The sequence below is a fragment of the Hetaerina americana genome, unplaced genomic scaffold (assembly GCF_022747635.1).
Source record: "Hetaerina americana unplaced genomic scaffold, ioHetAmer1.1.p SCAF_5, whole genome shotgun sequence".
Taxonomy (NCBI): Eukaryota; Metazoa; Arthropoda; class Insecta; order Odonata; family Calopterygidae; genus Hetaerina; species Hetaerina americana.
The window spans coordinates 38,531,561-38,546,966 of NW_027287095.1; the positions used below are offsets into that span (position 1 = coordinate 38,531,561).

A 15,406-nucleotide genomic window follows, 5' to 3' on the forward strand; every position below is an offset into this window, starting at 1 on the left:
GGATGAGGCAGTAAAGTCGCGGGTTGTATTTTTGAGGGGAGGAATGTAATAATGGGCAATGGCAGTAAAGAAATAAAGAGGTCTTTTGAGTAACCCCTAAATATTTGGGCAAACTGTTAACTAGATTGGTGAACAGTATTCTAAAATTGGGACCTCACCACCAAAAAAATTACTTCTAAGGGTAAGAGGATCACGAGCATCAGTGTGGTAATAAAGTAGGCTAACTATAGCCATCACTTTCCCAACAATCTTTTGAACATTCTTGCGAAAGGTGAGCTTCACATATAAAATGACACCTAAATCGCAGTGAGAACTTACGGATGGGATAGGGTTGTGCTAAAGAGTGTATGAAAGCGAGTGTGGTTTGCGCTTTTAATGGGTCATAATAGCTAGCATGGAGAAATTAATAAATAACTGCCAATTAGAGCACCAAGAAGTGGTGGAATTGAGAGCAGCATCATGGGTCATGGGTAATTAATCTGTTGGTAAATTTTGCAATCGTCTGTGTAAAGCAAAATATTGCTTCCAAGAGGGATGGCATAGTCGATAATGTCATCAAGTAAAGTGAAAAGAGGAGAGGGCTAAGGACACAGCTATGTGGTACCCCAGATGAGACAAAAAGAGGAGTGGAGGAAATGCCATTGATAAGAACACACTGTTTGCGAGAGCTGAGAAAGCTGTGGATTAAAGGAAGGAAAATGACATGCATGGTTTATCGATGCTATGGAACCAGCAGGAAGGGGTTAATGGAGTCAATATAGCAAATATTCAATTGTGAGATAAGCTCAATAGAGTTTGTGATATGGCATTGCACAACATGGAGATTAGTGAGGCATGATCCACCAGGGAGAAAGCCATGCTGATAAAGCGATGTAAGGGAGTGTAAAGTGAAGGAGACCATCATGAATGGTATGCTCAAAGATTATTGAAAGCACTGGCAACATGGAGATCAGACGGTAGTTCTGAACCTAACATATATGGTCGGATTTTAGTATTATGGTTACATCAGCAGTCTTCCATTGGAAAGGGTTGGAGTAACTGGAAAATAATCTGTCGGAAAGAATAGTGATCGGGGTCTAGAGTGATGAAGCAGTGCAATTGAGATAAAGAGAACTGATATGTTTGAATCCTGTAGATTTTGAAGAGGATAACGTGGTTAAATACTTCAGAAATTCTGCAATCACTTATAAAGAAGTGAGTTCAATATTGTGTGAAGCAAGGGTCAAGAACTTTGTTCTAAATGCTCCTAACATTCTGATAGTAAACGTTACATACTAGTTCAAAATTAACACTGGCATCATTAGCCAGTAACATGAGCAATGTCAGGTGAAACTAGAGTGAGCTGTTGATAAGAAAAAGGAGTGTAGTTTGGCTGAGAGGTATAGCTAAGTTGTTGACAGCAGGAGATGACCTCCCAGTAGAGTTTGTGCAGGATGCCCGGGGGAGAGAGCGGACGGAAAAAGGCCAATAAGCAGAGCACTGGGAAACAAATATTCTTTTGGAGCTCAGGAAAATCACTTAATTATGAGTATTATGAATTATGCTTGTGATAGGACGGAGTTCACTTGTACACAAAGAAAGAAAACTTAAGAAAGTTAAAACAAAGTTGCACCACCAAAAAGTACGCAAGAAGCAGGGAGGCAAAAAAAACCATGTGTGCCCAGCACGACAGGCATCTTGAACTCTAGTGGTGGGTGGTGGGGTTTAATAATGGTATTAAGGTGGTTGTTCAGTTAGAGGCTAATCTGTTATATGCTTTGTAAATCAACCCATTGATGCAATGATTAATTTAGTAATATTTAAAACTTGACCTAGTAATTGCTTTAAAGGAAGTATTTCATCTTATTATTCAGATTACTTCAATGAGAAATATTCAATGATAAAATCATGTTGTAAAGTGGTGTTAGCCATGGGATTAGACACATTAATCAAGCTATTATGTATTAATCTTTTTAAAAAATCTTTTTCTTTCACAACTCTTTACCTTGAAGCATTTCACCCAGTATTATATTTTAATGCCATATTCATTCCTTTAAACATCAATTTTTTACAGGAATTTGAAGCATCAAAAGATCTTAATGTTGATTTGGAACTTGAGGAAGTTAACAAGAAGAATCCTGTCCCATATTATTTTACATTGCAAAACAATTCAGTGCAGGATGCCCTGGATAAGGTGAAATATATGCTGGATAAAATGGTGGTTCCAGCTATTAAATGTGAAATTGTCACGGCGGAAGATGGTACATCAAAGAGAGTGATTTTAAATAAAATGTCTTTGATGAATCATTTAATATCTGCTGAGGTAAAATCAGAAGATCAACAGTAAAGGTTACTAAGAAGACTTCTGCAGTTAGTTCATGGGTTTTCTGATTCTTCCCATGCTGATTCATCTTGGTAGACATTTCACCTGCATTCCAATTGACATCTTCATGTCTGGAGTGATTTGTATATATTTTTTCCTGTATAAGGCTTTTGGACTAGTCTAAGAGTGGTCCTGAAAGGCCAATCAGAAGCCATGTGTATTATATAGAAGGAAAAAATCTCTAAAAATTACTCTCGGACCAAAAGATACCTTATGGAATGCTGGAAAAACTACCATCTCGTATGAAGATGAATCAGTACAAAAGGAAACCAAAAACCTTCGAGTTATCATTAGACTTGTAAGATTTGAATTTTTTCTGTGATTACCATAATGGTATTTCCTAAGGCTGTGACTATTGTGTAATCCAATTTTATACTGGAAACAAATAACACAAGTTTTTTAATTAGGAATATTTTTATATCTCACTTTGGAAATTAAATTGGCTTACATGGAATTGGTTCATGTAAATGCAACTTTATTTAGAAGAGATTAAAAAGAATGGAAAAAATCTATTTGATTTGAATGGCCCCATTTGATGCATTTCTGTTAATAGGAGTTTATAATCTCAAATATCAGTCTACTTTTGAATGGTACATTTATTCAACTGTACTGATTGTGTAAATAAGGCATATTATGCATTTATATTCTTAAACATGATCTGTTGATAAAAATAAATATATATTTGTATGGTTGACACTCGAGAGTTAGTCATGTAGAAGTTAAGTAGTGCTAACCTTTTTGCCACTATGGGTTCTTCTTTTTGTAATAATTTAGTATTAAGTTCAAGTCATAGAACGTAACCCAGCTAGGAAAATGTATTTCCTGTATAAATGGGCATGTAAGTACAAAAGTATTAGATTTTGCTTAATACTTGCCAATAATACAGAGTAATTTTAAGTTTTTATTATGCTTCAGTGATTCATAAGTTATTTCATTATAATTTTCTTACTTTTGTTTATCCCCTTCCTGGAATTCCAAAATATTTGTTTATATTAATTGAAAATGTACCCTATTGTAAAATAGAAATAAAAATCCATAGGTCTTTTTAAATGTCTCAGTTGTAAAACTTCTTATTTGCTAGTTACTGAGTCAATTGCTAAAATAGCATATATGGAAATAATGGTAAATATTAACTGCAAATTTATTATATCTCCTGAAAAAAAGATTTCTTGTCTTCAAAGTTGAATATTTCTTTCATGAATACAGCATGGTATATTAACTATTGATTTTTGTGTTATCACACTATAATTTTGGCTCATATATTACAATATGTAATTGTATATTATGCGCATTCCTTTATTATTTCCGTCATTAATTATTTGTGACACAAATGTGAAAATATAAAAATTCATCTGGACTTCTTATAAGTGTTGTTAACTTTGTACGTGAATATATTAAATCATTTATTTTTCATGATGATCCATTATATATTGAGATAATTACATATTCAGCAACTTATTACTAACAGTAGACTTTCAGGTGCACTCTTCTTTTTGGTATTATAATTTAGCATTTTAACAGAAAAGCTGTGTTTTACATCAAATAAGAGAAGTGGTGCAGTTAAAATGGTATGCTACTATGAAGCTGACAATTTTCTGTTTTTATTACCTGCTTTCAGTTACTTCTAGAAATGTACATGTTCATGTGGGTCGCGGTAGTCCGGTGGGTAGAGCGTTGGACTGGAGGGTCCCGGGTTCGATTCCCGGGCAAGTCTCTGGGCACCTGCTGCTCCACCCAAGCTATGTGATATTTTGGGTAACAAACTTCCTGGGAAACCATAACCGGCACAGGGAAAGGAACTGGCCCCCCTACCCTGATGTGTGAATTTCACATGCTGTCTCAAGTGTCTTGCCCAAAAATCGAACCCGGGCCCCTTTGATCAGCAGTCCAATGCTCTACCCCCTGGACTGCCATTACCCACACGTATATATATATGTATACACATACATGTATATGCTTGTATATATATGTATACACGTATATGTATATGTGGGAAGTAAGAATGGAAGAGCTATGCTAACAGTTAGAGATAAGGCGGGTAAGGTAATAGTTGACGCAGGAAAGATCCAAGAGAGATGGAAGGAGTATATAGAAGAACTGTATAGTAAAGAACTTAGACCTACAAAGTTAGACATAGAAAAGGAACATGACGTTGAGGAAGATAGGTCCAGGCATACTGGGCAATGAGATAGTAGGGCTGAAATTAATGAAGGATTTGATGTGCAGTGTTGACACTGTGGACTCAAGAATTGCCATTAACTTCGCCCCTTTAACCCTTCTTTTAATGATGTCAACACTAATTAATCATCATTGGGTCATTCTTCCCTCTACTACTGTGATGCTTCAATGCCAGAGATATGGCCGCACTTCACCTCAGCTCAAAAGAGAGGAGCTTTGTCAGAGATAATTTATTCTGAGGCATGAGAAAAATTGTAGAGAAAAATATGAAGGCATTGATTGCCAAGGGCGCTTTCTGCCCATTTCCTCTTCACAGATTATATGTGCCACTGTAGTGGCATACAGTCTATCATCTCTGACAGTTATTGACGATGTTACATGCAAGGTTTGCAAAGAGTATACCACCATATGCAAACCCCTGCCTTATATTTGTAATGTTGATCAAGGTTCTAACGCTGAACATATTAATAAGTTGGGACCATCATCTCTTGTATTGTTATACATTTGGAGCAAAAATGGATGAGAGTCATCCATTAAAAGATGACAGGTTATTAATAGTCTTTACTATTATTCTAGAATTGCCATTAGCACTTTATAAAATGGTTTGGGATGATGTGGTATCTAATGTACTGCCTTTCCACCCAGAGAGTCCAGGTTCAAATCCCAGTGGTGGCAGATATTTTTCAGTGGTATCCCGATCCCTACTAGAGGGGCTTTGTGGAGGACACTTTGAGTGAGTACGCCATCCGTCAGATGGGACATTAAGCTGGGGGCCCTTTGGTGAAGAGTAGGCTAATGCCGATGCCCGGTCACTCTCCACCCTTCATCATATCCATCCCTAATGACCTAAGCTGTCGGTTGCCTCCCATATAACTACTTCCAAGTAAAGTGCATCATCATCAGGCACTGCTAAGGTTCTTAAGGCTGAAATCAAAGTTTATATCTAAAGTTATTATGAATGTGAGCACTTGGCAAGAGGAAGTACAGTCTGTACAGCCAATCGAATAGATGCTTACACAATGGGCACTTCCATAGGGTAAGCTTGAGTCAATAAAAATATAGTAATGTGTAAGGAAGAAGTTTCCTTCCAGGTCTTGAAATATAGATTTTGCATCATTGCCATGATATTAGGAACAGTGTTCATCCTCATTCAAGTAGATCCTACTTACGAGAGGTCTTTCTTTCATATGAAAGGGATAAATCGGTATGTGACAGCGTCCAGAAGCATAATATGGAAATATATGATTCGAATTAAATTTTCTGGACAAACTAATTATTTAAATGCTCTCCCAAAAGGATCTCGAGAATTAGGTTCAGATCAATTCCTGTTCTGCTCCTTCCATGGCTCATGTACTTGGGCGGTTCGAAAATCCCACTCTCGTATAAAAGATTTGTGCTCCACCACTTCAAATCCAGCTCATAAACACTCCATACGAATGAATACTTCATAGGATTTTTTTAGCATGATAGAACTAAAAATATCCTTTTTACTTTCAATCACAGATAGGCCCCTCAAGAAAACATTTTCAAACTAGCAGAAGCGAACGACTTCTGCGTAACCAACAAGAGAAGACCTTGTCTCTTTCCTGCTACATCATCGACGCACTCTAGTAGTGCCCGAGTGCCATGACAGTACTTAGCATCTCTATAAATTGCACCTTTTCCTACTTCTTTAATTAAGAATTAGGAATATCCTGGTTTATTTCGGCACTGGCGTCACCATTTCGTTCAAACCTACTGAAAAACCACCTTAGCTTAATAAAACAAATATCTCTGTAGAGGAGTGCAATTTTCCCTATGCAATGAAAGCGAACCATCTCCTTCTGTAAAAGCATAGACAGCCAAATTTTAATATTCTCTACGCTATAGAGGATGTAACAGAATTGCTTATAGGTAGATGTATGGTATTGCTACAGGGCAAACATGGTTACTGGGCCACAAGACATAGTGGGCGTGTTTATGTGCTGCGCGAGCTATTGTAAAACCAAGACACATCACACGAAAGCTATTTGGGCAGTTTGGGTTCCTCCAGCCCCTTCAGCGCTGTCTGGGGGGCATTCCCCTCACATTTCGCCTGAATAACGTTGCCAGGGCTAAAACAAGGCAGCCAGCGACTATTGTATCATCAGAAATAAAAAAACTAACAGCGGATCAAGAAAATTAACACCCGACCAAGAGAATTTGCTCCTATCGTCGTTTGTTTCGGTTTTAAGTTCCGTTCAATTTTGTGCCCCTCTTTGCATACTTACCTGATATTCCTATCAAAGCCCATTATGCTATCACCGTTTACCAAATTTTCATCGGCATGAGAATATTTGGATACAAATGGATGAGAGCAGATGGATAACCAGATAGGCACCAACCACTAAAGCCTACTCATATGGTTTGTGCCTGCCTTTTTCGTTAGCGAACTTACAAATCACTTATATAAATAATGCTGTTTACGGTCTTTCTTAAATTTTATTTTCACAAGCGAGTGATTTATGAGAAGGTTCCAATGATAAAATTCATGAATTTTGACTATTTTTCACATTTTATTTTGAATCTCTTTTATAAGCCACTGCAGCAGACGACGCAATCTTTTAATGCAATATACTAGCTATAAATGTGTCCTTCCCCAGCAATCCTTTTCTGCTTATCCTTATCTACTCCTATATTTAGTCTTTGATATTTAGGTACTGATGTCGATTAAAAATTCAAGCATAGTAACATCGATAATTAACGAAGATGTTTCATCAATTCTCGCACGGATTATAGATGGCACAGTGTCGTTATGAAGCTTGCTTTGTGATTGGTTCGTTTCACATTTAAAATTCTTAAGGTTGTCTTGAATCGTAACTGCCAAAGAAGAGGGCGAAAGTACAAAATAGAAAATGGCCCAAAACATAAACCCTTTCCATACTTCTTCGACAGCTCCGACTAAAACGAACGAAGAAAGACAAAATCCTTCAAAAGATAGTCATGCAGTCACAAAAAGGTGAGTTGATTCTCTTGATGTGTCGTTTCAAATCACTATTTACGAGGCTCGGAATTGTCACCGTTCAAACGGAAAGGGCAATATTTTCGTGCTTTATGTGAAAGATTTGTTATTAAGTTTTTGTTAGTCATGTTAATTATTTGTTAAAAAATCGTGCTGTTTTGTCTATTATGTCGAATTTAGTATAACGAATAGGAATGTGCGTATTTCAACACGTACGTGTTACAAAAAACGCCTGGAGTCGCTTGTGTATAGTCTTCGATTCTGTTTAATTCATTCGTTTGAGATATTAGTTTATTTTAACAGAACGTAATGTGTATGTATATTTTTCAATTTCAGGTTGCAGAAAGAGCTAATGGTGCTTATGGTATGTTTCTGGGCAATACGGCATGAGGGACTTTTTGGGGTATCGTTATGGTTATGATCATTGTGTTTTCTTTTTAGATGAGCACTGAGAAAAGTGTGTCTGCTTTCCCGGAAGGAGAAAATTTATTTAAGTGGATAGGCACCATTCATGGTCCTGAAGGAACGGTGAGTAATAAGTTTTACTGGAATGTTCTCTACGGTTGACGTGTGAATATTTACAGTGCCGTATTTCACTGGTTAAAATAGTTTCATCGCCGCTTAGTTTTATTCTTAGAATTGTTCAAACATTGAATATAATAAATTTATTGAAAATTTTCTTTTCATAGGTTTATGGTGGATTGGTATTTAAGCTAAGCCTTGACTTTCCAAATAGTTATCCTTACTCAGCTCCTGTGGTCAAATTTGTTACTCCATGTTTTCATCCAAATGTTGACATTTATGGTAACATATGCCTAGATATACTGAAAGAAAAATGGTCTGCACTGTATGATGTTCGCACAATTCTTCTTTCTATTCAGTCTCTTTTAGGAGGTAAGTGGTTCTTAGTTCTGTGCTACATGGTTTAAGTTTCATTTTTTGTTGAAATGCAATTCAACTTGAGTGCCTATAGCTTCACATACTGTTGTAAATACTGTGGGACAGAATATGAAGTCATTTAAATAAACTGCGTAATTTATAAATTGTGTTCTTCTCCGACATAAGTTGATACATTGAAATTTTATATTGAAATACCCGGCAACCATTGCGGATGTGTTTATGGAAATCATTTTCACAGCGATGAAATCATGCTGTGAGGTTACTATCCTCTTTGCAAAGAGGAAGAGGATATTTATTAAAATCAGATTTACAGTACTAGACGACTGAACTCACATTTGTACCGTTATGTAAGTAGCTTTAGGCTGTCTCAATAAATGTAGAAGCAATTACTTTCACTAACTTAGCATTAAACTTAATTATTCATTTCTATGGTACACTCATTTGAAAAGGGTAGAATGCTCTTGGTATTAGCATTGTAAGGAAGCTTTGCCGAGGAAAACTAGTTTTCAATGAGTGTTGATGATTTTTTGATGTTTTTCATTGCTAAATTATTCGGCCAAGCTTGTTTAAGTCTTCGTTATTCTTAAGACATGCACGTTATAGCCCCAGGTTCGATTGATCAGATCTCTTATCTTCTTCATTGGGAACCCATTTGTCAACTTTCACGAACATAACGTGATACATTATTGCAATTAGTTATTTCATCCAGTGTAGCAACTTCTATAGGATGAAGCCCCTTATCCATGATGCAATCACCATTCTTTATCTCTGTACCATAAGTAATTTTCTACATTCATTATCAACCCTTCGATAGTGTTGACCCTTAAAAAGTTATGAATTTGTGACCCATTTTCCTAGAAATGATTTATTTAATTGAGCAGGGTTGTAGTAAAATACTTCTGCTATCGATGTACCTTTTTTCAATTTGTTTTGTGTATGGATTACACTCATATTTCTTAAAATGGGCCAAAGGTGAATCTGTCCAAATTAATTGTCATAGAGCCTTTGGATCACAGTGGGAAGTTTTCTTAGGAACAGCAATAACATTTTAAAGCCAGAAGCACCTGTGAGTTTAGTCATGTCTGGAAATAATGACAGACCTTGTCGTGCTGTGGAAAAGATGTTATGTCTATTGCTTTAACAAATTGTATTCCTTAAGGTTCTTAGCATTTCCATCTATATAGATATGAAAATATTGGTGTATTACTAGTTAAAACTTTTTACATGAACTTCCAAAGGTTAGCAGCATATTGGGGGTCTGTAGTTCAAAATAAGTGCTGGGCAGTCCATGCAAATGTCTAATTGTGGTACAAATTCTTCAATTTTTCAATGACATTTTCATCATTTCATCTAAGTCCTCTAAATACTCTATTGCTATTGTTCCCAGTGGTTTGTGATTTTCAATACAAAATTTTTTTTCAAGAAGTGTGTACGTAGCTCTTCTATCTTATTACATTTACTGCTATGCATTAAATTTTTAACTTTCGCATAAAAAAATCAATAATTTGTAGAAATGTTTGCAAAACCATAATTACCTCCATCAGTTGAGGTCCGCTAGTATGCAGTCGTATTTTGTAGAAGTAACTTGGGTTATATTCAAAAATAAAAATTTGCGCATTCACAGTTCACAATGACTTTCTTATAGATTCCAGGAAAGGCAATTTTTTAATTCTATAAAAAAACATGCATGACACTAGGCAGGTATATAATCCATTAATTACTACTATGGTATCTAGCAAAAAGAAAAGGTGTTCTCTGCTTTTAATGGCTTACCAGCAGCTTAGGGGAAAAAATCACCTTAATCGGTTTACTTTCTTTTACTTCTCCGTTTCAATGTGATGCTTAAAATCACTAGCCCCTTAATTAGATGAAAATGCACTTGTTCTCATTCTACATTTGCTGTCTGCTCTCCATTCACGTTGGGCCGATAGAAATAATGATGCACATTTGCTTTTCATTTCTTTTGTGAACTTGCATTTCCTTTTAGACATTTGAAGGAACGGGTAATTTTTTAACAATATAAATTTTCATATCTGAAATAATAATAGCCAAATTTCATCACATGCAGTGAAGTATAAATATGCACATATCCAGTATCAAATTAGGTACTATTTTCAAATCAGCCACATGTGCACTACCTGCACCTGCAATATTATGCCACTTAACAACTGTCTATTACACCACTGTCAATAGTTCGATCAGTCAGTGCAATGAACAGAGTTGAAGGAAAAAGTAACATCAAAGAACCCAACCCACTGAAACCCATTTTCTGTTAATTGAAAGACAGGATACCTATGTCATTGTGACTTAGTTGTGTGGTATTGTGTTGTTAATGAATTTACTATTGTTTCTTTGTTGATCATAAATTTTAATGAAATATCAAATGCAAAACCTAGCCTACGACAACATCAGAACGGTAATGTGGTATAATGAAACGATCATTGTGAATGCTATAATTGATCAGAATCTGAAGGTGAGCTATGGTTATTTCCATATTTATCTTGAAGAAGAGTGATTTATTGGAAAGTTGCATTTGGATGCTACATGTATTTGTGGCTGCCCCTTGGTTGGACCTGTAAATTCTGGATAGGTTATAAACAGGTGTAATGTACTTTGGTGTTGTGTACTTTGGCATCATCTGACTCTTTAACATTTATTTACTGAAATTTGAATTGATCAATACCTGAAGCAGATGTCAACTGGTATAGTTCAGAGGTTTTTTCATGGTAGCTAAAATAAAATGCCACAGAACGTAAAATCTGAGTAAAAGATGGATGGTAACCCTAGTCATGGTAACTCTGAAGGTAATTACGTCAGAAGGTGTTTTGAACGTGGAGATATAACAAATCTATTAATGTTACTGTTTTTCCTACTCATGATGTTCATTAATGCAATTATATGCTAACTAATGCATAATACTGCAAGCATCCTGCTTCCATATTTTCATTTGAATGTAGCCTGGTTAATATAAAGAAAATGACTTGTCAGGTATAGAGGGCTTTAATTTGTTGAGATTTTGTTAATACATTTTCACTCTTTAATTTTAATCATAATCTTAATTTTCAGAGCCTAACAATGATAGTCCCCTGAATTCCACTGCTGCAAAAATGTGGAGCAACCAAACTCTTTTTAAAGACCATCTCTATGAAACTTACCACCAGGAAAGAAAATCCAATTAAAAGGAATATATTTCTAACTGGTGAGGGTGTATATATTTTTTTCATAATTAAAAGCTAGAATGATTATTTAGATTGACTTGTGTTTTTCGAAATTGTTTGTTTTTTACCCCTGTGGTCCTTCAAATATCGTTATTTTACTTGTTTTGGAAGAATGTTTGGTGAGAACCAGGAAAATTTTTTTTATCTTTTAAAACTCCCTGGTAGCTATTTTCTCTCGGATCCTGTCGTGTATTGAAGTTATGTTATTTAGATAAACTATTGTGTGTTAACTAGTAAAATAAAAACAATTATAGCCAAATATTAGTTATGTGGGCATTTCAAAAGTTCTAAAGACATTAAAATATTCACATAAATTCTATTATGTGAAAAAAAAAATATATATATCTATCATATATATATATATATATATATATATATATATATATATATGTATGTATGTATGTATACATATGTACATACATACATACATGCATACATACATATACACACCCATAGACAAAAGATTTTTAATTGGAATTATCTCCTTAAAAATTCATTACTATTTATAGAACTCAAAGGTTATCCAATAAATTGAACAGTACTTACCCTGAATCTTAAAGCATAAAGTTTGGCCTACTATGACCAGCCCACATTCTGAAACAATGTACAATGTCTGTGAGAGTCTCATAGTCTTTAAAAGAATTTAATATGTCCTCAACTTTTATCTCCAAGTTTTCCAACAATAGAACAGGTTATTAATTATGATTGTGATACAATAATTGGCTGGTTTGCAGTAATATGCTTAAAGTAGACAGTTCTTCATTTCAAGAAAAGAATAGCTTTGAAATATTTTATTATTAAAATACTTTTGATAGGCCGCCTGAATTCTCAGTACAAGATAGACATATTGTCATCCATTCTTCTGATGTGGACTAGCTTGATGTGGTGGAAGGGCTGTGTGCTCTTATGACCCCATAGATATTCTGGCGAGAGTAATGGCAATTGCTCCTGGAGTAGGTGAAATCTCCCATCATCTACCGATCTTCATGAAAGATAGGTAGATGGTGGGAGCCAGGCGAAAGATAGTCCATCAAAGGTGGGATCATACCCCAGTTGGGTGGCTATTGAGTTATGATGTCACATTAAAAACAATATTGAGAAAGGCCATGTTAAATCATCTCAATTATTTATCCCGAGCAGTTATGATGGACATAAGTATGGAAATGAGTCCTGGCCACTGAGATTTGACCCACTGGGTATTTTGCTGTGAACTGCAGCAGAAGAGTTCAGTGGTCTTCATTTCACAAAATTCTTAAGGAGAAAGTAGAAGCCATGAAGATGCTACCAAAGAGGACCAAATCAGTTTAAAAAATGTATGAGGAACATCAGGATAATGTTGAGAAGAGGAAAATTAGAAATTTACAGTGGGAGGTGAAGAGGGAATTATAGATATTTTTGGGCTGTGAGAGGTGAGATGAAGGAATTCAGGGATTAATGGAGTGAGAGTAATGTAAAGCAGAGGGGAAGGGAGCCAGTGGGAGTTGCAGTAGTTTTGAACAAAAAAGTAGGAAGAAGCATAGTAAACATAAAGAGAGAAAGGATATGATAATAGTAGTAAAAGTTGAACTTTTGGACTTCGTCATTTTTCAGATCTACATGCCCACCAGTAACCATAAAGAGGATAGAATAGAGTACCAGTGTGTACCAGTTGGGTGTCTGTAGAAGAAACATGATAATGATAAGGGATTGAAACTCTGGTCTGGGCAAGGGAGAGATGGGGATGAGGGATACCATTGAGGTTACAAATCCTATAATAAAGACTTGTACCCTATTAACCACAATCTTCTCCAGAATGTTAGCCCTTCACTTGTGACATTCTAGGGCTGAATGTTCTCTCTGAGCATTAGGTAGCATCAAATCTTGGCTGTGAACGATGTTGCTCAAAAAGAAGTTGTATTAGTTATGCTTCATGGCTATTTTGACAAATTTTAATCCTGTGAATGTGTTGCACAGATTTTAAAAGTTAGGAAAGCACAAATTTACTATCTAAGCAGAGGGTTTTAATAATCTTTGCTGGCTTCTATCCCTAATAAGGGGTTATGGTAACGGGGGGGGGGGGGCTCTAGTCAATCCCTCTTTTGCCCTAGAATATATGTTCGATTATGGTGACATTTTTTATTGACCTGAAAATTAGCTTATAGTGCTATCTCAGTGTGTGCTCTTCTCATATATGTCTGACTCTGTGTGTTTGAATAATTCTCCAGCAGTGTTCAAATTCATATGCTTACCTTAAGTTTAAATACACGTATATCTGACATTTTTTCTTCATGGTAATTTTTCTCGACGAATGAAGCAACTTTTCTGAATTAAAAGCAGATTTATGCTTCTGTTTTAAGTAATTGGTTCTCAGTGTAATGTAGACTCTGGAAAACCTGTAAATTTCTTAGTGTATTGCCCTTAGATTTGATCCTGACAAACTATGAGGTTCCTTGGTGTGCATGCTTCCCTCTTCACCTGAAGCTGCATGGGAAGGGGTGGTATAGCATCCCCCCATTTAGTTGCCTGTGGTTTTTGTTGATGGAATTCTATTTATCCTTATACTCTTGTTTTATGTACAATCTAACATGATACCACTTTCATAAATACTCCTGGTTCATTTCAGGTTGATATTATTTGAAAAATGATTGAAACAATATCTTGTTTTTTGAATTTTCAAGTATCAAATTTTGTTTATACAATTAATACCTGTGTTTTATTGTTGACATTCCAATGAATGATTTGTGTGTTATCAAAAGATTTTATGAAGATTTTTAGGGTTTGAAATGATTAAGCCAATACTGGTATGAGTTCTTGCCTCTCTACTAGTGCACTTACGAACACATTATAAAACTTTTTCCCTAAAAATGATTTATTGATGTACACCTTTGATCTGGAACTTTTTCTTTGCTGTCTGGAACTTTTTATTGCTTTAAAAGCTTGAGCTGTTGTGGAATTAAAATAATTTCAGTAATCTCAATGCTTTGAGTAAATTTACCTGGTTTCTCTTCATTGTGTTGCAAATTGTGAAAATTCTGACTTTTCTATGCATAGGTTTGCGAAAGGGTTTGGATTTAGATTTCCCATTATGTTACCATTCTTTTGTTTCTTCCTTATAGTGTAAAAATTTAACTCGCGTAAATTTATCTTTTGCAGGTATATTTCCAGACTGACTTTAATGTGGCTTAGGCCAAAAGAATCCTGGCATGGGGAATATTCATGCGACTAATGATAGTTCAACACCTTTTCGATTTGCCTTGGCTCTGACACAATGACACATGTCAAGTGTGAGTCTAGGGCTATTATTGTATTATTTATGACTATTGAAACATTTGCCATGTGAATATTTCACTTCAAATGCCCAATGTGTCAGACTTGCATTTTCCTCTGTGGATTTCTTGCTTTTATGCATTTCTTGAATAATATTTATGACATGTTGACAAGGAATTTTAAATTTAATAGTTCAATTTTTGTAATTTTTTTTATATAACTATCATGGTCTTTATTTATTGTCTTGATCGATGAGAAAGCTCTGCCCTTCCCAAGTGTATAATACTATCAATTTCAATTAAATGAATTACTCTTTTATGATGTATTTTATTTAAATGGAATTTATTTTTATCTAAGAAAACTAATTAAAAAATAAACTGCTACCTTCAAGGTGACATAATGCATTTTGCCCACATTTCATTTTAACTGACTGTAGAAATTAGGTTAAGAGTTTGTCCAGAGGCATGTAGGCCATAAATACTTTTGCAGAGCTAAATCTGACTAGTTGCTCAAACAAATATT

General features: G+C 35.3%; 2 protein-coding genes across 2 annotated transcripts in view; both read left to right on the top strand.

The window, feature by feature from the left end:
- LOC139693987 (uncharacterized) overlaps nucleotides 1-3,682 on the top strand; it is a 36,474-nt gene extending 32,792 nt beyond the window's left edge. Inside the window, exon 12 of the mRNA XM_071592366.1 lies at nucleotides 2,054-3,682. Coding sequence (XP_071448467.1) covers nucleotides 2,054-2,326 — 273 coding nt within the window. The 3' untranslated portion in view covers nucleotides 2,327-3,682. The remainder of the gene's footprint in view (nucleotides 1-2,053) is intronic.
- A 3,535-nt stretch (nucleotides 3,683-7,217) lies between these two features.
- On the top strand, nucleotides 7,218-15,200 carry vih (ubiquitin conjugating enzyme vih). The gene is made up of 6 exons (XM_071591974.1): nucleotides 7,218-7,517; nucleotides 7,857-7,884; nucleotides 7,962-8,048; nucleotides 8,210-8,414; nucleotides 11,487-11,619; nucleotides 14,771-15,200. Exons 1-5 carry the CDS (start codon nucleotides 7,414-7,416, stop codon nucleotides 11,597-11,599), a joined length of 537 nt encoding a protein of 178 aa, XP_071448075.1. The 5' UTR covers nucleotides 7,218-7,413; the 3' UTR covers nucleotides 11,600-11,619; nucleotides 14,771-15,200.
- The last annotated feature ends 206 nt before the right edge of the window (nucleotides 15,201-15,406 follow it).